General features: G+C 34.4%; 2 protein-coding genes, 2 long non-coding RNA genes and 2 other non-coding genes across 40 annotated transcripts in view; all 6 read left to right on the forward strand.

Moving 5' to 3' along the window:
* Positions 1-7,617, forward strand: part of LOC129569164 (rho GTPase-activating protein 190) — a 43,329-nt gene extending 35,712 nt beyond the window's left edge. For 2 of the 34 annotated variants that reach the window (XM_055447723.1, XM_055447724.1), the window contains exons 5-19: positions 872-1,300; positions 1,385-1,807; positions 1,957-2,135; positions 2,270-2,656; positions 3,492-3,626; positions 4,669-4,713; positions 5,004-5,224; positions 5,295-5,658; positions 5,876-6,115; positions 6,205-6,281; positions 6,371-6,755; positions 6,821-6,952; positions 7,018-7,195; positions 7,282-7,454; positions 7,570-7,617. In XM_055447723.1, coding sequence (XP_055303698.1) covers positions 872-1,300; positions 1,385-1,807; positions 1,957-2,135; positions 2,270-2,656; positions 3,492-3,626; positions 4,669-4,713; positions 5,004-5,224; positions 5,295-5,658; positions 5,876-6,115; positions 6,205-6,281; positions 6,371-6,755; positions 6,821-6,952; positions 7,018-7,195; positions 7,282-7,454; positions 7,570-7,607 — 3,406 coding nt within the window. In that variant the 3' untranslated portion in view covers positions 7,608-7,617. Of the gene's footprint in view, positions 1-871; positions 1,301-1,384; positions 1,808-1,956; positions 2,136-2,269; positions 2,657-3,491; positions 3,627-4,668; positions 4,714-5,003; positions 5,225-5,294; positions 5,659-5,875; positions 6,116-6,204; positions 6,282-6,370; positions 6,756-6,820; positions 6,953-7,017; positions 7,196-7,281 lie in introns of all 34 variants that reach the window. The other 32 variants (XM_055447746.1, XM_055447745.1, XM_055447735.1 and 29 more) reach the window with 28 other exon arrangements.
* A 6,573-nt stretch (positions 7,618-14,190) lies between these two features.
* Positions 14,191-14,289, forward strand: Trnam-cau (transfer RNA methionine (anticodon CAU)). Its single transcript has 2 exons — positions 14,191-14,227; positions 14,254-14,289. It is a non-coding gene; the product is annotated as a tRNA-Met (tRNA).
* Positions 14,290-16,014: 1,725 nt separating this feature from the next.
* LOC129569168 (uncharacterized) lies at positions 16,015-16,399 on the forward strand. The gene is made up of 3 exons (XR_008688017.1): positions 16,015-16,047; positions 16,180-16,202; positions 16,270-16,399. It is a non-coding gene; the product is annotated as an uncharacterized LOC129569168 (long non-coding RNA).
* A 1,788-nt stretch (positions 16,400-18,187) lies between these two features.
* On the forward strand, positions 18,188-18,813 carry LOC129569167 (uncharacterized). Its single transcript, XR_008688016.1, has 3 exons — positions 18,188-18,272; positions 18,418-18,541; positions 18,639-18,813. It is a non-coding gene; the product is annotated as an uncharacterized LOC129569167 (long non-coding RNA).
* A 379-nt stretch (positions 18,814-19,192) lies between these two features.
* On the forward strand, positions 19,193-19,290 carry Trnam-cau (transfer RNA methionine (anticodon CAU)). The gene is made up of 2 exons: positions 19,193-19,229; positions 19,255-19,290. It is a non-coding gene; the product is annotated as a tRNA-Met (tRNA).
* Positions 19,291-19,911: 621 nt separating this feature from the next.
* On the forward strand, positions 19,912-21,712 carry LOC129569169 (26S proteasome non-ATPase regulatory subunit 10-like). Of its 2 annotated transcripts, XM_055447759.1 has the most exons (10): positions 19,912-20,024; positions 20,106-20,124; positions 20,191-20,405; positions 20,468-20,566; positions 20,638-20,736; positions 20,791-20,889; positions 20,949-21,047; positions 21,116-21,214; positions 21,277-21,375; positions 21,438-21,705. In XM_055447759.1, exons 1-10 carry the CDS (start codon positions 19,976-19,978, stop codon positions 21,473-21,475), a joined length of 915 nt encoding a protein of 304 aa, XP_055303734.1. In that variant the 5' UTR covers positions 19,912-19,975; the 3' UTR covers positions 21,476-21,705. The 2 variants fall into 2 exon arrangements, with proteins under 2 accessions (XP_055303734.1, XP_055303735.1); XM_055447760.1 differs by lacking the exons at positions 20,468-20,566; positions 20,638-20,736 and having other exon boundaries at positions 21,438-21,712.
* Positions 21,713-23,235: the final 1,523 nt, after the last annotated feature.

Raw genomic sequence — 23,235 nt, forward strand, 5'->3', positions numbered from 1 at the left:
TATACATAATCTATGCGCATAAATTTGTTTACCTTTTCTCTTTCGTATTGAGTGACGCAGCTAAAGGGGAATTTTGAAAAGCGAAAAAGAGGAAGAAAAACTTATGTACATATAATAATGGAAACACAAAATGATGTGGATTCAATTTTATGAATGCAATGGTAGAATAGAGCTTCATTAAAATTGATTACAATTTACCCAAACTGAAAACATCACAAAAATGAATGTGATTCCATTATTAGAATTGCTTTAACTACTTTTTTTTACCTATGTTAACGTCAATATAACTTTTCCTTCGACTTAATGAGGTTATGCATTGAATTCGGTTGAGCATGTTTAACCCAATTTAAAAGTTGGTTGAGCGCCTTAATCACTGTTGAGCCATGAAAAACTGTTCAATATTTGTACAACTTATTGTGCTTTTGAATATATTTCCTCGCTTCAATATGTGAACAATTTTACCTGAAAAATCTCTGCATTAAAAATTTAGGGCCAAAAAAAGTGGAAAAAAGGTTAATGCTCTTCGATGTGGTGGTGAAATAAAAAACTATTCTAATTGACAGTTCATTTGCGAACGACAACAGCCCGTCGTGCTGAGCACTTTAATCAAATTCCCATTGAATTGTATTGAAATCACAAATCATTGCTCATCACATCATTTAATTTAATTAAAACGTTGCAACCAATGTGTGCTATGTCCCTCCGTGTGTACGTATGAATATGTGAGCTGTGTGCTCCTCAGCTCGGCACATATGCAATCACAATCGCCCACGTATTTACCAATATATCGGCGCGTACAATCGAGTGTTTCGTGCACGCTTTTGCCTCATGATGGTTATTACAATAATTATTCATTTGCATTCCCATACAGCTTATCAAGAAATCACTGGAAGCAGTCGTCGTCGTTTCCGCCCAGCGATTGTACACTGAATGTATTGGTTCTCGGTGCCGAACAATTAGCTAGCGATATAATTAATGAAATTTGTTTGAATTGCGGCGACGATGGCGAATACATTTACGATGGCCAACCATACTATTTGCATACGCGCATCATCAATGGCAGCGACCACGAGACATTTAAAAATATCGATTTCCGCACAAGCGGATTAATTTGCGTGTACTCAAATCAGCATACGGTGGAATACTTGAAGGATAATTTGGAGCGTAGCCTGTTGTTTAATTTAGAAATGGAAGACAAATTCGAGTGCATACCGTTGGTTTTGGTCTATCAACCGGAAGATCAAAAGGATGACAACGAAATTGAAATTTTGCGCAGCGAAGGACAACACTTGGCCGAAATGTAAGTAAACCAGAAAACCGCCCCCTTGATTACCATCACACAGACAACTCTTTTTTTTTTTTACTCCGTTTTGCATACGTTTAGGTTGCACTGCACATTCATCGATACGTCGTTGAATTTCTACCATCATCGTAAATCACAGCATCAGAATTACATTTACAATATTTTGAATAACATTATTGAATGCATTCGGCTGACCGAACATCAAAAACCGGACGATTTGTATCAATTTTGTGATGCGCAGCCAGACATTCGAATCATTGTGTGTATGTTTTGCGGTGATCCATTTTCCGTTGAAAGCATCCTTAGTCCGATACTATCCGAGCCAACGAGTACGATGTCAAGCGAACGTAGTGTGATATTTGAAACATTTATGGGTGATACTAAGCGAAAAATCGAAGTGATTTTCTCGTCATATCATGGCGCGAATGCGTTCCGCGACGAACTGGTGCACGGTTTCATACTGTTGTACTCAACGAAACGACGGGCCTCGTTAGCGACATTGAAGTAAGTACATTCCACGCAACTTCATTTGTCATTCACGCGGAATTAACAGCGCGCTACTTTGACGCAAAGTTTCTAGGAAGTCTTTTTTTTCCATTTTCTTCAAAGAGTCCATCTTAAAACAAAATGTTCATTCATTCTCTTTTGCACAGTGCATTCTCAATGAATATTCCAAACTTGCCGATGCAACTGATTGCCATCACGGACAACGGCGGAGCGAATGCATTTTTCAACAATGAACTATGTCAGATGTTAATTACGGAAGGGAACAGTGTTGCTGAGAAATTGCGCGCGCATTTTATGACATCAGCTGGAGGAAATCAGTTGAAATGTAATTAATCATTTGATCAAATCGAAAAATCAGTTTTTGAATAATAATAATCATGAAAAGTTTTGGCCGTCTCTTGCTTTAGTTTCATCTTTGATATATTTTAAATGTCATTTGTTTTTGCTTCAATTTTGCAGTTACATTTTATACACCGTTTTTACAAGAGGTCTGGGAGAAGAAACCAGAAATCGAACAAGCTTTTCACATGGAAGAGCCAGTCACATTGGACTCGGGCGAAGGTACGCTTGAGCATTCGACACATCACCGGCCACAACCGCCACCACGTCACGAAAGCTACTTGCTTAAAAATGCAGATGGCTCAGGCAGCGAAAATTACGAGCATCTACCCACGCGGTCGCTTAATTCGCTCAACGGAGGCGATGATAACAACATCAATTTCAATTTAAATGATAATAACGAGAAGTATCCGCATTTGTACATGCTCGGTGAAAAGGATATGGGCATCGACGATTCCTACATGAACGATGACGATAAAGATGATAAATCTCGACTTATTCACCAAGGTAACAGCGCAATGCGTGAATTCAATAAGTTAATTGCAAAAAAAAAAAATACCGTACCTTACCCATTTAGCATACATACGTATATCATAAAACATAATAAACTAACCTAACATTCCATAAAATAATCATTTGCATGCTGATTGAAAAACTGCTACTGCTACCAATTAATAACGCTTTTGTACTAATACAAAACATTCAAATCCATAATCATCTCACAAAAACACACATATACACATACATTTTTACCGAGCAAAAAGTCCCATGCTAAAGAATTCACCCAAAAATTGTTTCATCTCAACCCTCACCACCTCCATCCACATTTTTTTTTTTCACTTTCGAAAAACACATCATTAAAACTCACAAACATCCATCAAGTAATTAAAAAACATTGTTCAAATTGTACTAACCAACAACTCATATCGTACAACATTTTCTCTCTCTCTCTCTCTCTTTCTCTCTCTTTCCCTCATTTCATTTTGTGTGTCTTCCTCTCTTCGTCCGACTCTTCGATTTTAATTGCGAACTTTTGCGTACACACAATTTTGTGTGTGTGTGTGTGTTCAACCGAAACGAATTATCCATGGTTTGTTTACTTATTCCGGCAATGTGTGCGCAACCCTCCGACCAAAAACCCAAAAAAAATATGCATCCAAATTCATAAATCAAAACAACAAACATAATCCAACGCAAACAATAACTCAATATTTAACATAATTACAACTTGCCAAATAAATACGAACAAATTAATGGCCAACGCATTCGAAATTGAAACTGGCAAACGAACACGAAATACAAATCTGTGCGCCCCGACGATAAAATTGTGCGATAAAAAAAGGCTTTCAGATTTATCCACCGCCAACAACACCACCCGAGCCAGCACCACCTGATCATATCGGAACGTCGTCAATGATGCGACAGTATAAAAGCAATTTGGTTTCAGCCTCACAGTCCAGTCTAGACGACATCACATGTAAACCAACAAAAAAAACATTTAACTCACTTTTTTTTTATAAGAACCGAAAAAAAAACTGCTCACTTTCTCTGATTGACTTATCTGTTTGTTCTGTTTGGCCACCAAAGAAAAAAAATATTGCTAGCTGCTGAGGCTTGAAAAATGCACAATTCTCTAGATTGCTGTCACTATATTATAGGGTGTTTTTGTTATGCTTTGTTATTTCCGATGAAAATCTAGCTGCGGCCGAGACAAATGTGTTGAGGTCACTTGTCGATTCTTATACATTTTGTTAGTTTCTCTCTAGTGTTTTTTTTTGTTTGTTCTTAGCGAAAATGGACCACAAACTTGCACCAAGCTTATAGCAACAGAATTCTCTTCCATTTTTTTAGCCTATCTATCGCACACAATTCGCACCAAGTGTCTCACATTTTTTTGAGTTTTTGTCGAAATTTATTGTCCGTCTGTCCATTCGTTTGTGTGTGTTGTGACTTCAATTATGCTTTTTTTGGGGTGTCGAGCACCAAACGTGCTCCACTATCCACTAGAACTATCTTAGCAATAATGCGAACGGGACCATTTTTTAGCCGACCTATCTCAATGTTTGTCGTAGATATCGAATTTGCTATTCATTTATTTTTGTGTGTGTTGTTGTTGTTGTTCGTGTCAGCCTTAATTTATTGTGGCTTCTTTTTTGTGTACGCTTTCATTTTGTGAGTTGAATTGCGAAAAATGGTTATTCACTCTATTGATAAAATGTCGTATTTTAATTTCAAAGTTTCCATTGTGTGGCATAGAATTAATTACTCGTATTTTTTTTTCATTTTGTTGAAGAAAAAAAGGGATACTTTTGGTCATCCCTTATTATTGCTTGGATTATTTTAGTTTTGCTTTTTATGTAGCACAAAACGTTCTCTTCAACTCTTGCATTTTAATTTGAAATGGTTCTTTATCTTTATACTGACATTCTATCTCGATTTCACTGTGTGTGTGTGTCTCTTTCTTTTCGCTCATGTTGTTTAATAATAACACAAAAAATTATATAACTAATGTATTGCAGCCGACGTAAGTGGTTCGAAGGATTCATTAACAACTCACGACTCAGGTTAATCTCTTCAAAATCCATATTCATTTGCATAATTACATTCATTTGTTTCTTCCTTCTCTCTCTCTCTCTTTTCATTTTTTTTGTTGTTGTATCGTAAAGATGCTCAAAATGCCCCATTTTCTTTTTTTCTCTCATTTTTTTGTGTTCGTTAAGTAGAAAGACTTTTAAGTGCTTCTTTCCATTTTGGTGTTTGGTTCATCTTTCTTTGTGTGTTGCCAATAGAAAGCAAGCCTTGTGATATTTATACTAATCTGGAGCTTTTTCTTGTGCTAATTGAAATTAAATAGGTTGGCTGGATGATGCTCAGTATAATGACAAACGCGGCGGTGTCGGCATTAGCGGAATCGCTGGTTTGGGTAGCAGCTCAGGCGAAAAAGAAGGCCGACGAAACATTCTGTGGAACAATTTCAGTTCGCATCATGCATTCACAACCGGTCGTCACCCACGCCAAAGTGACACGAATTTCGGAAATAAAGTTCGACCGAAAGGACCTAGTCAAACACTTAAGGTAAATATTTACATTTATTCTGAAAGTCAATTTTTCAAAACACTGATTATTATTTTCTTCAATTTCACAGCAACCGGGCAAATTGAACTTGAAAAATTTTGCCATTGTCAATGACGCACTGGCTCGCATGAATGTCAACAGTGATAACAACATGCAAGAAGGTGATAAAAGTAGAAATAAAAAACTTTTTAGAAATTCTACCAAAAAATCCACATCTAAATCAAAAACTTCAAAAACCTCTGCTCCCCTTGCTGCACCTGAAGACGATTCGGATGATTTGGCGGAATATGCACAAGTCAAAGATGTGTACGGTTTGGATGGTGTGGTTGGTTCCACCGGGCCCGATCCAACTATCTTCAATTTTACCCATGACGGCACCTCATCAACATCCAAATCCAACAGTAAGACGAGACATCGACGTGATAAAGGACCAAGTACACATTAGTCTTTTGTTTTGTTTCATTTCACATGAATTTGTTGTCGTTTTATTTTTTTTGGTTTTTCGTTTGAATCTCGATTGTTTCGTTTGATTTGTTTTGACTTGATTTTGGTTGTGTTTTTTGCGAACTTTGGCGAGTAGGGATTTAGTGAAGGTTTCCATTCATTCAGACTCGGTCGTGCTGAGCTAATGTAATTATTTTCCTGTTGCAGAATATTCCGAATCAGACAGTGAATCAAGCTCATCGGAGCAGAAAAATCGTGGCGGACTGGATGGCTACTATAAAATGAATCGCAAGGCTCAAACACACAAACGAATGCGAAAGAAGCGAACAGCAATACCGGTTCAACCGCCAAAAGTACCGTTTGGCACTTATGTGTGTCCACCAGAAATACCGATGCTGTATCAGAAAATGAAAACCGAAACCAAGAAAATGAGCACATTGGAAAAAGGTATGTGCACTGTGCACGCAGCAAGCACATTTCATTCGAGAAAAATTGATTACGTTTCTAATTGAATTTAATTTGATGCAATTAATTAGGTAAAATGTACGGCGATGTACAAGAAGAGGAGTCGAGCATAGACGTCTCATCGCCACGTGACAATAACTCACCAATCGTACGTATCCGAAACCATTTCAATTCAATTTCCACAAATCGTTGAAATTTTAATGAAATTTTTCTCTTCGCCCATTTTTCATTTTCTAGTTCGGTGTTGTGCCAAAGCTGAAGGACAATGATCGCGAAAAATTGCTGGAACGTAAGCGTGAAAAGCAAAAATTGGCGGCCAGCAAGGAGGAGGAGAAATTGGAAAAACGCAGAGCCAAAGATGAAGCAGCCAAATTGAGAAAGCTCATCGATAAGGAAAAGGAATTGGAGAAGAAAATGAAACGCAAATCGAAACCAAATGGCAAAAATATGGTCGAAGGTGCTGCACTCTCTGACTTTTTGCAATCGGAAAAGAATCTCATTCCATTATTTATGGAAAAATGCGTCGAATTTATCGAACAAGAAGGCTTAGACTCAGAGGGTATTTATCGAGTGCCTGGTAATCGTGCACATGTCGAATTATTGTACCAAAAACTGCAAGAAGGTAAGTTATTGTTTGCAGATGGAAGATAATAATGTGTGAGTGTAAAATTTAAACTTTCTTTTCAGAACCAAATGCTGACATTGAAGTATTGGATATTCCTGTGAATGCAGTTGCAACCGCATTGAAAGATTTCTTCTCAAAGCATCTGCCATCTCTGTTTGAAAAGGATGTGATGAAGGAGCTCGAAGAGATTGCAGGTGAGTCCATTAATGGAATATGAAGCAATTCCGGTGAAAAGAATCTAGTGACAATTTCAATTCAGCTAATATCATTGAACCATTTCCAGCTTCGATTCTATCACGAAATGGAGCGCCATCAAATCTAAATATGGAAGTGAAAACCGACCGGAGTTGTCGTTTGTTGGCACTACGAGGCCTACTCAACAAGCTACCACCAATCAATTTCTCAATTTTGAAATACATTTTCCAACATTTCGTGCGGTATGCACCAACCATTTTTTATCTTCAGTCTGGAATTCGAAACAGTTACATTTTTTTTCAATTCACAAATTCTATTTTGCAAACAGGGTGTCGGAGAATTCGAAGCTCAACAGTATGGACAGCAAGAATTTGGCGATTTGCTGGTGGCCAACGTTGATTCCAATCCATTTCACCGATATGATGCACTTCGAACAGTTGCGACCGTATCTGGAGGACATCGTACAAACAATGATCGATCAATATCCATTTTTATTCTGTGGTAAAGAAGCCTTTGTCATGGTTTAGGCGATTTAGTATACCAATTTTGAATGAATTATGAACATAACCATTTATTCAAATGTAATTGTGTCCGTTTTTATTTATTTGTTATTTAGATAAAATGGAAAAAGAAATGAAAATGCATCGATATTGAAGAAAATAAATTTTTTTTTTCGGTCATTTAATCAAGAAAAAAAAAACGAACAAAAACAAAGAGAAAAAGAGACACACAGATAGAGAGAAAAAGATCAAGAATCGCACTCAAAGAGACAGAGTGGTAAAAAAAAAAATCAGAGAGAAAAGCGAAAAAAAGAGAGTATCGTATTGAATAGTTCTATTGTTTAATATGCTGAACATCAGCTGAGCCAGTTACACGGCACATCACATTCAATTCCAATAGCCGAGGTTAGTGAATTTGCAACAGAAACGTGAAATCAACATTTTAAATTAGAAACTAACAAGTTGGGGAAACATGTTCTCTCAACAACAACAACAACAAACACTACTAATCATATTGCCGACTAATCGAATCCTTGTGAATGCACTTAAACACTTATTAGATCACATTAAATGACATCAATACAAAATGAAAATGAAATCAGTTTTCAAATAATTAATCATACCGACAAAGAAAAATCGAGCAAATGGATCGTCAATATCACAGCCAATTAATCAGTAGATATGCATGCAGTTTAAGCCAAATAAAATACGAGCAAAACAAATAAATGAATAAAAAAACATACAATTCTTTTCCCATTCGCTTAACGCACAATTTATAGGTAGTAAATGAAAATAGTTTATATTCTTGATGTGAACATGTAGGAAACCAATGAAATATAATGACTCAACAAATCACCACAGCCGAACGCTCATTTGTCAGAAATAAAACTTCTTGAAATAGAAACAAATACGATCCAAACTGAACAAAGTTTTTAACACATTACTATGAAACAAAAGCTCTCACCGATTACGATGTTGTTTGATCCAACCCAATGCCCCGTAAAATGGCCTGTGAACGTATAATTTTTTTTCTAAACGCTTAAAATTCCATTTTCATTTTGAGCCTATTTTTTTTTCTTTTTGGCTTTTCATGCTCTTTTCATGACATACTTTTCAATCATTTTTGCAAATTTTGTGGTCTTCCCATAGTTTTTTTTTTCAACGATATTTTCGGTGGGGAATCGATACTAATTAATTGTCTCTTTAAACACGGCGAAAAATTAAAATTTTCGCTATCGTCGAAATAAACGAATACACAACTTTATCAAATGAACTAATCGAAGAAAATATCTTCATAGAAAAGAAAAACGGCGATATTTTTTTTTGCTGTGCAAACGAAATAGATTGCGCTTTAACCAAAACATTCCGTGTTTTTATTTTTCTCATAATAAAAAAGATAGAAAATCGAATTGATTAATCATAATAAAAGAAAAGGATCAATGCCATTAAATGTAGAATATATAGGTTTTTAAAGGAAAAAAAAAAGTATTTTTTGTGTTCATGTTGCGAATATCAAAATAAATGTAAAACGCTTTTTCAGTGAAATCGTGACGGGAAACATTTTAAATCTTTTGTTTTTTTTAATATTAAAAAATTGAGTTCATATTTTCTGTATATATTTATTTTGAAAATATATTTCTTTAATTGTAATAATAATAATAATGAGAATGGGTATTCAAAAATGAAATGTATCACATGTAGTTAGTCGAGGTTTATATTATCGGATAGGGAGATTAGAGACTCAGTTTTAAGAATTTACAAATTGAAATTGTTGTTGCCATTTCAAATACACACATTTATTTTACACGCAATTTTTTTTTTATTTTTATTTTAGTCGTTTTATCATTTCCTTAAATTGTTGTTTTGACTTTTATCCTAATTTTATTTTTTCGATTTTAAGCGAGTGTATATTTTTTGCTTGTTTTCCTTTTTTAATTACTTTAGAGGTAGTAATTCTTGGACTGAGCTGATGAAAACATAATTCCCATACCGAATAACGTTGAATACCATCAATTTATAGGACTCGTAGTGACTATTTGCAATTTCTGCTGTAGACAAGACAACAAAAGAAACAAAAAAAGAAAAGAAAATTCAATGAGAATAACGATAAAAAAAAAAGAAATCTAGTGTATTTTGAAAGGTGGCATCGACAGACATACTAAAAACATAGCAGCATGAGAACAAATTTTTTATATTGTATCGTAGCGAAGCAAAAGTTATTTTTGTGTATATGTTTAGAGAACAAAGAAATCACCAGAGTCTAGGATGTGGCAGAAAATGAAAAGAAAAAAGAAGAATAAGGAGAAAACTCTAACTATTATCGATATTATGATGTCTATTCTCATCAATGTGAATTTTCAATTTTACATCTGAACGTTATTAAAATTCAATGTGTGAGCTATGTAAACAACGAAAGTTGGCATTGCATTCATAACATTTGATACATTTCCGTTGTTCACGTTTGGCGTACGCTTTTACTGAAAAAAAAACATATTTATGAAAATGGCTTTAAAATGAAAACTGAAATAAAGAAAATATCAATAGGTGTTGAGGATTAAAAGTTTGATCGTCTTTCGATTCGTTCACTCGAAGCCATCACAATTAGATATCAAGTCATCTCGTGTAAGTGCATTAAATAAAAGAGATGAAAGAGAGCTAAAATCTACCAATAAACTATTTGAGCGGACTTCATTGAACGACTTCAAATTTTCAATCACCAATTCAAACTTTGTAAGCACTCAAACGATTTAAAGAGATGGTCAAATAGACCATTTTCATTATCAAAAATAAGAACTGTTCTTTAGTGTGAAGAAAAAATAGAACGAGCGCAAGTAATTGCAGGCCGTTGCTTTCACTCGTGATCCCCACGAAACAGAAACGAACGAATGAAGTCATTGAATAAAAAGAACCTTCTTTTAAATTTTAAAACCAAAACAAAAAAAAATATCAATTATAAATGTTGTGTATAAAAATAAAAACAATGAAAAAAAATCTTAAAAATTAAAACAGAAAATCATAGGAAAAAATAAAGACGATCTAAATGTATGCACAATCATCTGTGTTTTTCATATGTTTTCCTCTTTCCATTTTCAGTTGGTAGTTTAGTTTTCATTCTTTTTTTTTTCTACATTTTTTTCAGCCACGTTTATTATCATTTTTCTGCACTTTGATTACTGTCCTTGCTTTAGTTTACTTCCCAAGCACACGATGTTACAGCATTTATCACATCACGAAATGTTCCCGCGCTTCTCACCGACCGTTTTGTTTCAATCCAGTACCCACCAAGAATGAATTAATCAAAACCATTTTCATTTATGCGAAAATGGTACGAAGCATCAAAATGAACTGGTGAAGTTGTTGTGTAATACGGTTGTAATTAAAATCAAAATTTTATTTCGTCGCATAAATTCAGATGATGGCCAACACAGAGTCAATAAACTGAATTCAATTAGAAGACACAGAGAGAGATAGCCATATGGATAGGACGAAAACAAACTTAATTACTGTTTAGTGGGTTATTTATATTTTGATAAGTTTTTACTCGTATTTTGGCGAACAATGATCGAAATTGATATTCAAGAGAAAATGTCGTTTCAAATGTGCTGATGCTGGTTGAAATGGAACCGTTTTTTAGTGAACAGAATAAAATGAAGGATTTTGTCCAAACATTTACATAAGAAAAACAATTTGTTAGATTTAGAATGGAAATTGAAAAGCCAATTTTTTCGTGTTTGGTTTAATTTTAGTTCTTAAAAGTGGCTTCATTTTTCATTCCCTTTTATTTTGTTCATTGAATCCGATTCATTTTTTTTCAAGTTTTGTTTTATTCGAGTTTTGTAAATTTAATTCAGTAATTTCAAGTAATCTACTTGGATAAAATGAGTCGTTCTCAGATAGGATTTTTTAAAAACCGCAAACATTCTGGGAAATTTTCAGACAAAAGGAAAAAAAACAACAACAGAAGTCCTACAAATGAAACAAGAAAAAATGAATTACCTGATTCTTCCACCACATATGACTAAGTTTAGCTAACCAATTGAATGTCTAGTTATAGAGCAAACAAAGAAACAGAAGAGAAATTCCACACGTGAAACAATTGACTTGAAGAAAATAAAAGTTACAAAAATGAAAAATGGTAGAATTTTCAACGATTCACTTTAAACCTTAACCAATTCCATATTTTGAACACACTGAAACTTCTATATTTTCCATACTGGCGAATTATTCACAGTACAGCACTTAGTCTGTATGATATTTCACCCAATATCTTTTTTAATTTCTTTAAATTGGATATTGCCAAAACTTTATCCTGACAATGAAACAAACGATATCTATTTAAAATGAATGATGGAAATCATTAAAATTTTCATTTGAATGATATAATTATATAATAACTTAATGCTGCACCAATTGCAAGCGAATGAATTTGATTTACAATTTGACCGAAAATGAATTGGGCGAGTTAAACTCGATGAAGGAATGTTCAAATAAACTAGTTGCATCAATGGAAAGGAATGATTGTTGTGATGATGAAAGAAACCGTAGCGCATCCTTTAATCTTTTCCTCAGCTTTTTACTAAACGATTAGATGTTTCAAGTGAATCGAGAGAACGAAAAAAAAGTAAAATGAATGTGAAAGTCCAACCGAATCATGACAATTAGCTAAGTAAATGTTTTATACTGAATTGAAATTATTACTTATGAAGAAAAAAAAACGAAAACAATTTAAAAATTACGATTTAGAGAATAAAATGAATTATGGAACCAATTCGACAAGAACAATAACAATGGAAAGGAAATATGATTTAAAAAAAAAAGTGTATTGGTCGTTGGTTAGCTGTGACCAATCACATTTTTCTATCTGAACAATGCACAAAATGTAAAGGAAGTTGGTTGAGGAAAAATGTCAAGTAAAATTGACACAAAGAAACCAGCGACAAAATTAACGAGCTTCGCCAAAACATATGACTTAGTATGAAGAAAACCAAGCGTTCAAATCAGCCACTTCAATTTAAGCAACCGTTTGTTATATCGAGGAATTATGACAGATCTTTAGCATAAAATTGGAATCTATTCTATTCGAAGAATCAAACAAAATTCATTTTCTCAAGCCCATTCAAAAGCGCGCTCTACTTAGATTGAAGAGGAATTAATAATGTACTTGTACATAAAGAGAGAAAAAGTGTCACAGATGATACCAAAGAATGTTTTAAACGCGCTGTCGCTTGTTTTGACTTTGTTCTGCCTGTTCATTGAAATATATCAGAACAAATACAATTAGATGGTATAACGCCGTTTCTTACTCAAATGGAATTTTTATTCAATACCCCTCCCCCACACAAGTTGATCAAATATTTATCGTTACAAATCATTTCAAATTCCGTGTTTGCATACAATGAATATTCACATTAAAATACAACAACAACAACTAACAAATATTAATTCTATTGTACTATAAATGTGTAAACAATGAAATCAATAAATAAATACATCAACAAAAATAATAGCCGAAGATTTCTGAATTTTTTACGTGCATATTTTCGGTGAGTTTTCTGCTTGACCTTTTGTTCGTCTCTCGGTTTTGCAACATATTCCCCGTAATCCGATAGCAATACATTGCTTCTTATGGAGGCTGAATGGATGGATTTTTGTAACAGCGCCTCTAGTGAAAATATCTTAGAATGATGGAATATTTCGAACTTTAATACGCTTTTCTGCTAATTTATCCAAACTCACCTCTTAAGTGGTAAATTAAAACCAATAAATATTTACACATCGAAATATCTCAAAAACGGCTGGGAAAATCGGCAAAATGGACCGTGGTGTCACTTCCCAAAGGGAGTGTAGACACCCGGCTGGTTTGATGGCCCAAAGCTCAAATCCAGTGGATTCGGGCTGATCCATGGGCTCTCAGGATTTGGTCTGATTCCCAGCTTTTCCTTTCCTGTGAGCATCTTTACAAGTCACACTCATGTTTTGTATGGAATTTCACCACAGGGCAAGTGCTGGGATCAGTCCAAATCCAGAGAACCCATGGATGAGCTCAAATCCACCGGATTTGAACTTTGGGCCATCAAACCAGTCCATTTTGCCGATTTTCCCAGCCGTTTTCGAGATATTTTCATGTGTAGTTTAGTGAGAAAGATATCCGCCATGACAGCATTTTGGCCCGCCATGTTGGTATTTTGGTTTATATTAACAGAACATTCTCTACTTTGACAGTCAACGTTTCTAAACGTAAACACAAATATGATCTGTCATAATCACATTCACCACTTCTAATGTGCTTCAGAGAGCTTCTGACAGCGCCATCCATCCGAAGCGTTTGAAACATTAAAGGCTTTTGCTGATTTTTTCTGCCGCATTTTCATTCGAGCTATCGCCTTATGATATTCCCGTCTCTTGGGCAATACAGTGCCCCATATGTATTTTATATGAAAACTGTACTGTGATGTTACAAAGGAGGAATTGAAAAAATGATAAGCGTACATTCGATTAATTAAAATCTCAATTTCAAACCGGCTACTTTGTTTATGTTATGCGAGCTGGGGTTTGATAGAGACGTATTTATCACATTTTTCTTATCTCCAAAAAAGTAAACATGGTATCGCAGATTAAATTAAAGCACAAATATTCAAATTAAAAATTGCCTCGAGATTCTACCTAATCAAAAGTGACCTTATCGTTTCTTCACTTCGCTGCAGTCGATGCAAGCAATCGATCCAAAAATAATCACAGCCTCGTTAGCGCAGTCGGTAGCGCGCCAGTCTCATAATCAGAATTCGGGAGAAGCTTGGGAAATCTGGAGGTCCTGAGATCGAAACTCAGACGGGGCATTAATTTTTTACCCATTTTACTTCATTCTCTCTGAATTTCCTCATTTCAACTCAAATTTATTCAATAAAACATTTTATATTTGTGTGATTTTGCATGCAAAATTGAATCTACGCATCATTTTCATTTGATTTTATTGACCCCAGTTCCAATTTTAGATCAAATTTGAATTACGTCAATGTTCAATTGACTCATAAAATAGCAATGTCAACTCAGAAATTATTGCAAATATTATGCGTTTCACGCACTGATGTGTTTACATGAAACTACTGCGAGAGCACCTGTCCCAACATTTTTTTTTTTAATTTTTTAAAATTTAGTTTTCTTGACACGTACTTACTTTGACGAGTAACAAATTGCAATACATTGCCTATATGCTCATTGATCAATTGCCAACAAAATGGTATAAAAACCCGAGACGATTTGAAGAATGTATCAGTTTTACTTTATCGTTTGAATAAGCTAAACATCGAACTTCATCAATATGTTCAAAATCGTAAGTGATTATTTTACAGTGAAAAGAATCGAAACAAATACAAGTGACTATTTTTAATTGAATTTATTTTGTAAAGATCGCCTTCGTATTCATGGTTATCGCCTGCGTTTGTGCCAAGCCAAAACCAGATGTGATCGCCTACAGTGCTCCAGTTGCCGCTGTTCCATTGGCCACTAGCAGCCAATACTTTGCTCGTGAGTTAAAATTGGAAACGTTGGCACTTCGGCGATAATTGATCAAACTTTTTACAATTTCATAGGTAGCACATCTCCATATGTAGCATATTCAGCACCATATTCATCACCGTATGTTGCCACTTATTCATCACCGTATGTTGCCGCTTCTCCATACGTTGCTGCTTCACCATACGCTGCGTACACCTCAACAGTTCTATTATAAATCACTTGCAACGATTGAATGAAAAAACGAAATTGTTTTGATAAAGAATAAACGGTTTTTTATGCAATTTAATTGTTTTATTTACTTTTTAAATAAAAACGCATGCTTTGGCTTTTAGTTTTCAATTGGAATAAACAGAAGACATGCGTATGCTTTCCATCACAACATCTTTTTAAACGTTAGTCCACTCAATTCCATCTGTAAATCAAACGAAGAATTCTCACTTGTATTAGAAAAACCCACATTCGCTAATACAGCAAATCAATTCGAAACTAACATTGCATAATAATATCCGTGCGCATAACCGTTACGTTTTATCGCGTCACATTTCAAATCGTCATCATTTTTTTTATTCATCACTGATCAGTGATTGAAAACGAATGCGCAGATTTAGCTCTACTGAACTTTAGTTTGCCGCTTTGAAGAAGGTGATTGAAATTCAAATTTGGACTCTTTCTTTCATGGTTTTCTCGGCATTCGTCATCTGAGTGAAGCGTAACTTCATTTATCAATATATGGCGGTAACACTTTTAATTTCAACATTCGTTGACTGTTTATTTACATTTTGTCGAAACTTTCTCCGATCTTAAAATTATGTCATCGATGGTATAAAAGAAAACTGGTAAATCATTCCGGTTTAGTATTCGTTTAACATCTCGTGCATTCGCTTCAAAATCTTTGGGTTCAAAATTCGAAAATCTCGTTTAAAAATGAAATCCTTCATTGTACTAACTGTATTCAGTGCAATCACGTTCTTAGGAGTCTCATCGAGTAATTACTGCCTATTTCAACTGCATTATTATCAGGAAAATTAATTAGATTCTGTGTTTTTTTCAGTTCCATTATCTAGAGCGGCTTCAGAACGGTGAGTAATGAATATGAATTTGAATCTGTTCTTACATTTACTTTCACTTTGATCAATATGAACTCAAAATCAATTCTTCTTACACTTTCACTTTCGCCTTGTTCAAATGCGACTATTTTCGCCGTAATGCAGAACAATAGATGACATTTGGGATGGTAACTCATACATTTGATTTGGAATTGTCAGGAGACACAGTTAATAATGTGCAATGAATGTTTGCAGGTGTTACAGAAAATATGGAACGTCAAATTGGCGAAGGACTTTTCGATATATTATTGTATGGAATTACCGGAGGTAAGGGATTGGGTCGTGATGGTAGCACTCGACTTCATTTGGCCGCTCGCAGAGGTAACAGAAATAATATTATTTTTTTAGCATCAAAGTCGATGAGTATTCTCTACGCTACACTGATTTTACTTTTAGGTAATTTGAAACATGTTCAAGATGAAATCGACGATGGCGAAGATGTTGATACTACCGATTTTCTTGGAAATACACCTTTACATGAGGCTGTTTTGAATGGTAATGAAAAAGATTCATTGTTTTTTTATTTAAATCGATAAACAAATGAAATTGCTTTAAAATCATCTGCAGGGAATACAAAAATTGTAAGAATGCTACTTGAAAACGATGCAGACGTTAGCATTGAAAACGATCGCGGGAAAACAGCGATTGATGTGGCTGTGGATCAAGGTCGAGACCAAATTCTAAAGATGCTTCTCAAAGTTCAGAAGAAAGAATTCGAAGATCGCCGCTTAAGAGTGAATTACTTGAAAAAGGCACTGCTTTGAAATATATTTAGTTAGCTTCCAAATCTAGATTATTCTATAGCATTTATTATTTATGGTCATTATAATAAATATATTCGATTGTGAAAAGAAGAAGAAAGTGTGCACTGTGCATTCAAATGTTGTATGGACCGGAAAATTGATTTAAGAGAAAATATCAAAATGGATTGTAACTCAATTCTGAGCTAAAAGACTGTTCTGAAAATTTAAATTTTAATTTTTCGCATTGAAAAAATGCTCTCCAGAAATTTTCAGCAAAATCTCATGAGGGCATTTTAGTTTCATCAAAAAATGCCACTTTGTATTCGAAATAAAAATGTGCGCTCCACGTGCTCCAAAAAATTAAACCGAAATAAATTTATTTCACAGATTGAAATTAAATAAATATGTTAGTAAAAAAAGAAATGAATAGTGAGGCCATAATGCAATTTAAACAAAGAACTTTGCTGCAATTAAATTTGGGAATTAACAATGTACAGGTAACTTTTCCTGTATTCAATTTTCAAGCTGAAAATCATTCTCAAAGCTAGGGGAATTTAACTCTTACGAGTTCAGCATGTTTTTTGCCAGTTTGCTTGATTCGCGGGAGTTCGACGCGTTCCTTGTACGTACTGACGCGCACGGTCACAAGTTTACACAAGTTTGTTTATGGTTTTGCGCGTTTTTCAAGTTGTTATTTGACAATTAAAACGCGTTTCAAGCTAAAAATCGGTTGTTTACGTGTATAAAGATTTTTCACATCCTTTCCAAAAGTTCAAAGATTTTTATAATTATAAAATGGACAAAGGAAATATTTTTAAAGAGCTGGAGAAAGTGTTGAAGAAAAAGTTAATCCAGATATAATAAATGGAACGACTGATGTGTGCGCGTCGTCCAGCTACAAGTTTGCACACGAACTCGCGCGCGTTCGCGCATGTTGTTTTAATACGGAACTTGACAACTGAGTGGAATCATGCAAGTTCTCTGGTGAATGTAACAATTTCGTGCGCGTTTATATCATTTTTTTACAAGTTTTCACGTAGTTAAATCCCCCTAGTCTCAAAGTCATTCCAGTTGCTCATTATTATGATAGATCAACGGTAACGAAATATTTTGGCAACAATATTTAGATTGGTTGAATGCTTGATAAACTAACAAAACCGCATTGTCAATTGATGAAATAATGAAATATTATGCACTTCACATAGGTAAGGTGTTAATAAGAAATCACATCGATGCCACGATATCAGCTGACTTGAACAATGTTACTGCTCATGCATGTCACGTATTAATTGAATAAGTTTATGAATTATCGATTGCATGACTCCCATTATTTTTTTTTTTTGTTCAGTGTCAAACTCAATCGCATAAAAGCCGGAGTCAGCGCGAAGAATGTATCAGTTTGTGTTTGTCATTTGAAGAAGCTACACATTCCACTTTGTCAAAATGTTCAAAATTGTGAGTGTATGAACTTGGAATGTTTCCTTTTTTGAAAATTTTAAATTTAAATTAAAGAAAGTTTCTGACCAACACATAATAATGAGCGTTGTCTCGAAATATAGTAACCCAACTTCCTTCCATTATTTTATATCATTCTTTTCAGATTGCTTTCTTATTCATGGCTATCGTTATCGCTTGCGTGTGCGCCGAACCAAAGCCTGATGTAATTGCTTACAGTGCACCAGTTGTCGCTGCTCCATTGGCCACTAGCAGTCAATACTTTGCTCGTGAGTTGATATTACCAATGTTCGAACAATGATGCGATTTTTCATTATGTACTAATTTGTACTAATTTGTACTCGTTTTGTTCTGTCACTAAAACAGGAAGCTCATCTCCATAAGTAGCATACCCATATGTCGCTGCATATTCAGCACCTTATGTTGTCGCTGATCCGTATGCTGCTTACACATCAACACTCTTCTTATAAATGTGATATATTCGAGAAGAAGAAACCATCGGTTCTATTCAATTGGCAAAAGAACGATTTTGTTATGTGAAAATGAATAAATGTCGAAATTTTATGTAATATGAGCAGTTTCATCTTTTAATCCAGATAATGTACAGGATAAATTCGCATAGAATTTCATATGTTATGTATCATCCAAACGAAAAGCGTAGAACAATCGTTCTTTTCCATTCTAATGAAATTACACTAAAATAATTGCTTGGTTTATTTCGCTGTCGAGTGTGTGATAACAATCTAATAAGCTATTCTTGCTCGTTGTGGTCTTTAAAACGTTCTATACTTGCGAATCAATGTTATGTAAACATTCAATTGAGTGAAAATGAAATATTGATTGCACGTAATCAAAAATTTCCCAATCTTTCCTTCAATTCACTGCAGTCGATTCAAGCAATCGGTCCAAGGATAATCACAGCCTCGTTAGCGCAGTAGGTAGCGCGCCAGTTTCATAATCAAAATTGGGGAAAGCTTGGGAAATCTGGAGGTCCTGAGATCGAAACTCAAACGGGGCATTCATTTTTTTACCCATCTTGCCTATGTTTATATGATTGATCTTCTTAATATTTGAATTCATTGAATATGTATCAAGTATCGCGATTTTTTTAGTTGAAAATGGTTGATTTAAAATGATTTATTTTTTTATATACAGGAGCCATTTTTGGAATAATCTTTTCGTAAATGGGATTAAATTTTACAAAATTCGACCGTCGTGTATAAACTCTTTATTTGTTACGATACGAGAATAGAACATACGTATATCGTGCGTTTTATTCATTTAAAATAAAACTTGGCCACATTTCTAGATATTTCCATTGTGTGTTGTTTTTAATTTTATCAAATCACATCATCCGCTGCTCTCTGGGTAAACATTTATAATCACATTCAATTCTAAGTGGTGAAAAGACTTTGACTCCAACTTTCACTACCAAATAAACAACTAGATAAACGATTACACTTGCGACATTTTATCATTCGTTCGAAATTTTCATGCTTCATCCGGCGAATTTGGTCTAAAATAGCTGGTTTCAACGCGAGAAGAAGATAAGAAGTTTGCGTTATTGTACAAGGTCAGCTGTTTGTTTTCCTAGCACTTTATAAATTGCTCATTATCGCTTACATAAATGGGAACGCTCTTCCTGAGTCTCAGTTTGTTCTAGTTGTTATATGAATACGGTTTAAATTTTAACAAATAAGAAGATGAAGTTGTGTTTTATGTTTTCTACTTGTCTGGTTGCAGCATTAGCTGGTATTTTCGAGTTTTAATCACTCATTTTCATTTATTATTTCTAATTTGTTCAAAATGTAAATTGATTTTCTTGCATTTCAGCGCCACAATTTGGAGATGAGTGAGTAATCGCGGTTCAATTTGTATTCATTTCAACATTTTCAATTTTCTTTCTGAATTCATACAGTCCAATTATGGATTTCTCGTCTACTGAAGATACGAGCCTCAATCGTAGTTCCGACGATGGAGGTGAAGATTCAGAAAATCTCGAAAAATTGCATTATTTCAATGCCACCAAAAAAGGCAATTTGAAGGTCGTAAAAGAGCTTGTCGATCATGGACTTGATGTCAATATCAAAGATCCATTTCAACGAACGGGTCTACATCATGCTGCTGACAAGGGTACCGTGTAAAATTATGAGTTACACTTAAATAGAAAATTTGAAAGAGAATTCTTTGTTCAGGCTATGAAGAGATTGCACAATTTTTGGTTGATCATGATGCCGAGCTCGATTTCGTAGATTTCATTGGAATGACGCCCATCCATTATGCAGCGGAAAATGGTTAAACAATTTTCAATAAGCAAATTTTCGTAGTTGAATTCAATCACCTGATGAAAACACTTTGTTAACAGGACACGAAAAGATCGTGGAATTGTTGTGCAATCACGATGCAGTAACGAACATTACGGACTCCTTCGGAGAAACTCCCTTCCATTATGCTGCCATAAAAGGTAAAAAATTTAATTGTTTCTAACTATCGAACTGTTTTTGCTGTTTTCGTTCAGGTTTTGTGGAGATATCGAAAATATTGGTCAATCATGGTGCAGATGTTGATATTAAAAATGATTTGCAATCGACGCCACTCCATCACGCAGCTACAAATGGTACTTCAGAATATTTTCCATAAAATTGATCAGTCAAAACAATTCGTTTCTGTTAAAAGGTCATGAGAGCTTGATTGAATTGTTGATTAACTACGGCGCTGATGTGAACGCCTCAGATTTCTTCGGACGAACTCCTCTTTATCTTGCTGCCCGGGAAGGTAAATTAAGAAAGAACATGCAATTTGGAAGCATTGAATGCACAATTTTCGCTTCATTTGTTCAATAGGTCGCCTTAAGGTTATGGAATTATTGTTTAAAAATGGCGCAAATCCCAATTTAAAAGATAACGATGACCAAACTCCACTTTTCAATGCAGCTGCCTCAGGTATTTCGATGCGCTAAGTTAATATATTTCATAAAATTTTAAATCAAGTCAAATCGACGTAGGACGTACAAAAGTGGCAGATCTTCTCATCTTAAATGGCATCGATGCGAGTCTGAAGAATAAGAAAGGAAAAACTGCTCTTGATGTGGCTAAAGATGGAGGTAAGATTTAAAGGTATATAGAATGAATGCTGAACAATTTTTCAAATTAATTTTCTTTTCAGGACAAGGAGAAGTTGTTGCATTACTTCAAAAGGCTTGAAAAACCAATAAATTTATACTGAATTGAGTGAAACGATTGAAATGTTTTCAAATCATTTTTTCCCCCTGTTTTATGCAATCTAAAATGTATTAAATAATTCGAATGGAATTTCACAAATTGTATTTAATTTTGTTTTTTCATTGAATTTATATTATTGGAAGTGGTAAAAAAAAGTTTTATTTGAATAAAAAAATTGGGATCGCATTTTGACTAAGCGTAAAAATTGAATGAACAGAGAGACGGAACTAATCAATGCAAATAAGTAAAAATAAAGATGTCATTGGGAAATAAAGAAGTCTAACAAAGATTTGAAAAGAAAAACGATTCTTCACCTAACTTAAGCGAATTCACTAAATAATTGCGGGTGTTCCATGATTGTCCGCATGTATGGCTGTTGGTTGGTGATGTTAGTGGCTAAATCGGATGATTCACGAGGAAGACATCAACATGTTGATTTGTGCGTATTTGTATGATTGTATTATGTTCGAAACGTTACACTAATGCGATGTGTTGTACTAATGCGATTATCGAATCGTATTTCTGAAAATAGTTTTCATGTAAAACTTGAAATAATATTGATTGTAAAGTAACAAAGTGTGAAAGTCTAAACCTGCAACTCTTTGTTTAATAATAACCTAATGCCTTACCAGCTGCTTTGAAGTAAACATTAAAAATTCAATGCCAAATAATTTCTGAGGCAGTTAACTATTCGGCTCATCTTACAAAAAAAAATTTCATTTATGTCGTTAGCAGTTGAGGCATGAAAGTTGGCGATTAATGTAATTAAATGAAGAAGAAATTGAATAAAAAATTGAAGAAAGTAGCAATTCTGAGCAATTCACCCCACTCGCTTTGAGAATTATCTGCCGAAGTAGACATGATCAAAATGTTGGACGTCATAGTGAACTCGCTCATAAGCTTAATGTCGCATCAGAAAATACTTGCATGAACATTTGATTTCGTTTCTTTGTTTCTGAATGTTTTTGATGGAGTGAACGCAGAATAAAATCATGGAGTGTTGATAAATATTGTTGAACAGAAATTCATAAAAATAGAATGTGCAAATAAAAGAAAACAATTGATATCGGTCAATCGTAAAGTGTACGCTGTACGTACACAAGATGCAACTGATCAAAATATCACACATCTTGGTATTGACTGACCGTGTGCCACCTTTTGACTCTTTGAATATATGTTTATTTTATTTCTTCCAAATATTTACAAGTGAACATAACAATAGAAATAAATTGACAAATGATGGTTCAAATAAAGAATTCTTTCAGAATTCAGCACAAGCAAATGGCAAATGCAATATTTTCCAAATGATCAAATAGAAGAAATCGGTTACAATTTGAGGTTATTTGCTTTAAATCAAACTGAGATATTTATTTCGATATAAAAGAGCATCGGCAAGAGCGTATCATCATTCGACTTTCACTTTCTTAAGACAGCAAATTGAATCATCCAATATGTTGTCAAAGGGGGTGGTATTTCTGTTTGTGACTTCATTTGTGGTGAGTTGAAAATACTTGAATCGAAATATTGAATCCTCTTATAATCTGAACGTTTATTCTCTCCCAGCTCACGTATTGTGAGCCGAAAGCCGAAGCTAAACCGGAGCCGGACGCAAAAGCGTTAGCATTGGCTGAAGCTGAGGCGGATGCGGAACCACAGCCATATGCTATCGCCGATCCGTTCGCATATGCGAGAAGTTCAAGGTCCAGAAGTGGAAATAGCAATGGTATTTTTCTTTCTAGTTA

This window comes from Sitodiplosis mosellana, unplaced genomic scaffold (assembly GCF_009176505.1).
Source record: "Sitodiplosis mosellana isolate CC-2019 unplaced genomic scaffold, AAFC_SMos_1.0 Smas_scaffold_30, whole genome shotgun sequence".
NCBI lineage: Eukaryota > Metazoa > Arthropoda > Insecta > Diptera > Cecidomyiidae > Sitodiplosis > Sitodiplosis mosellana.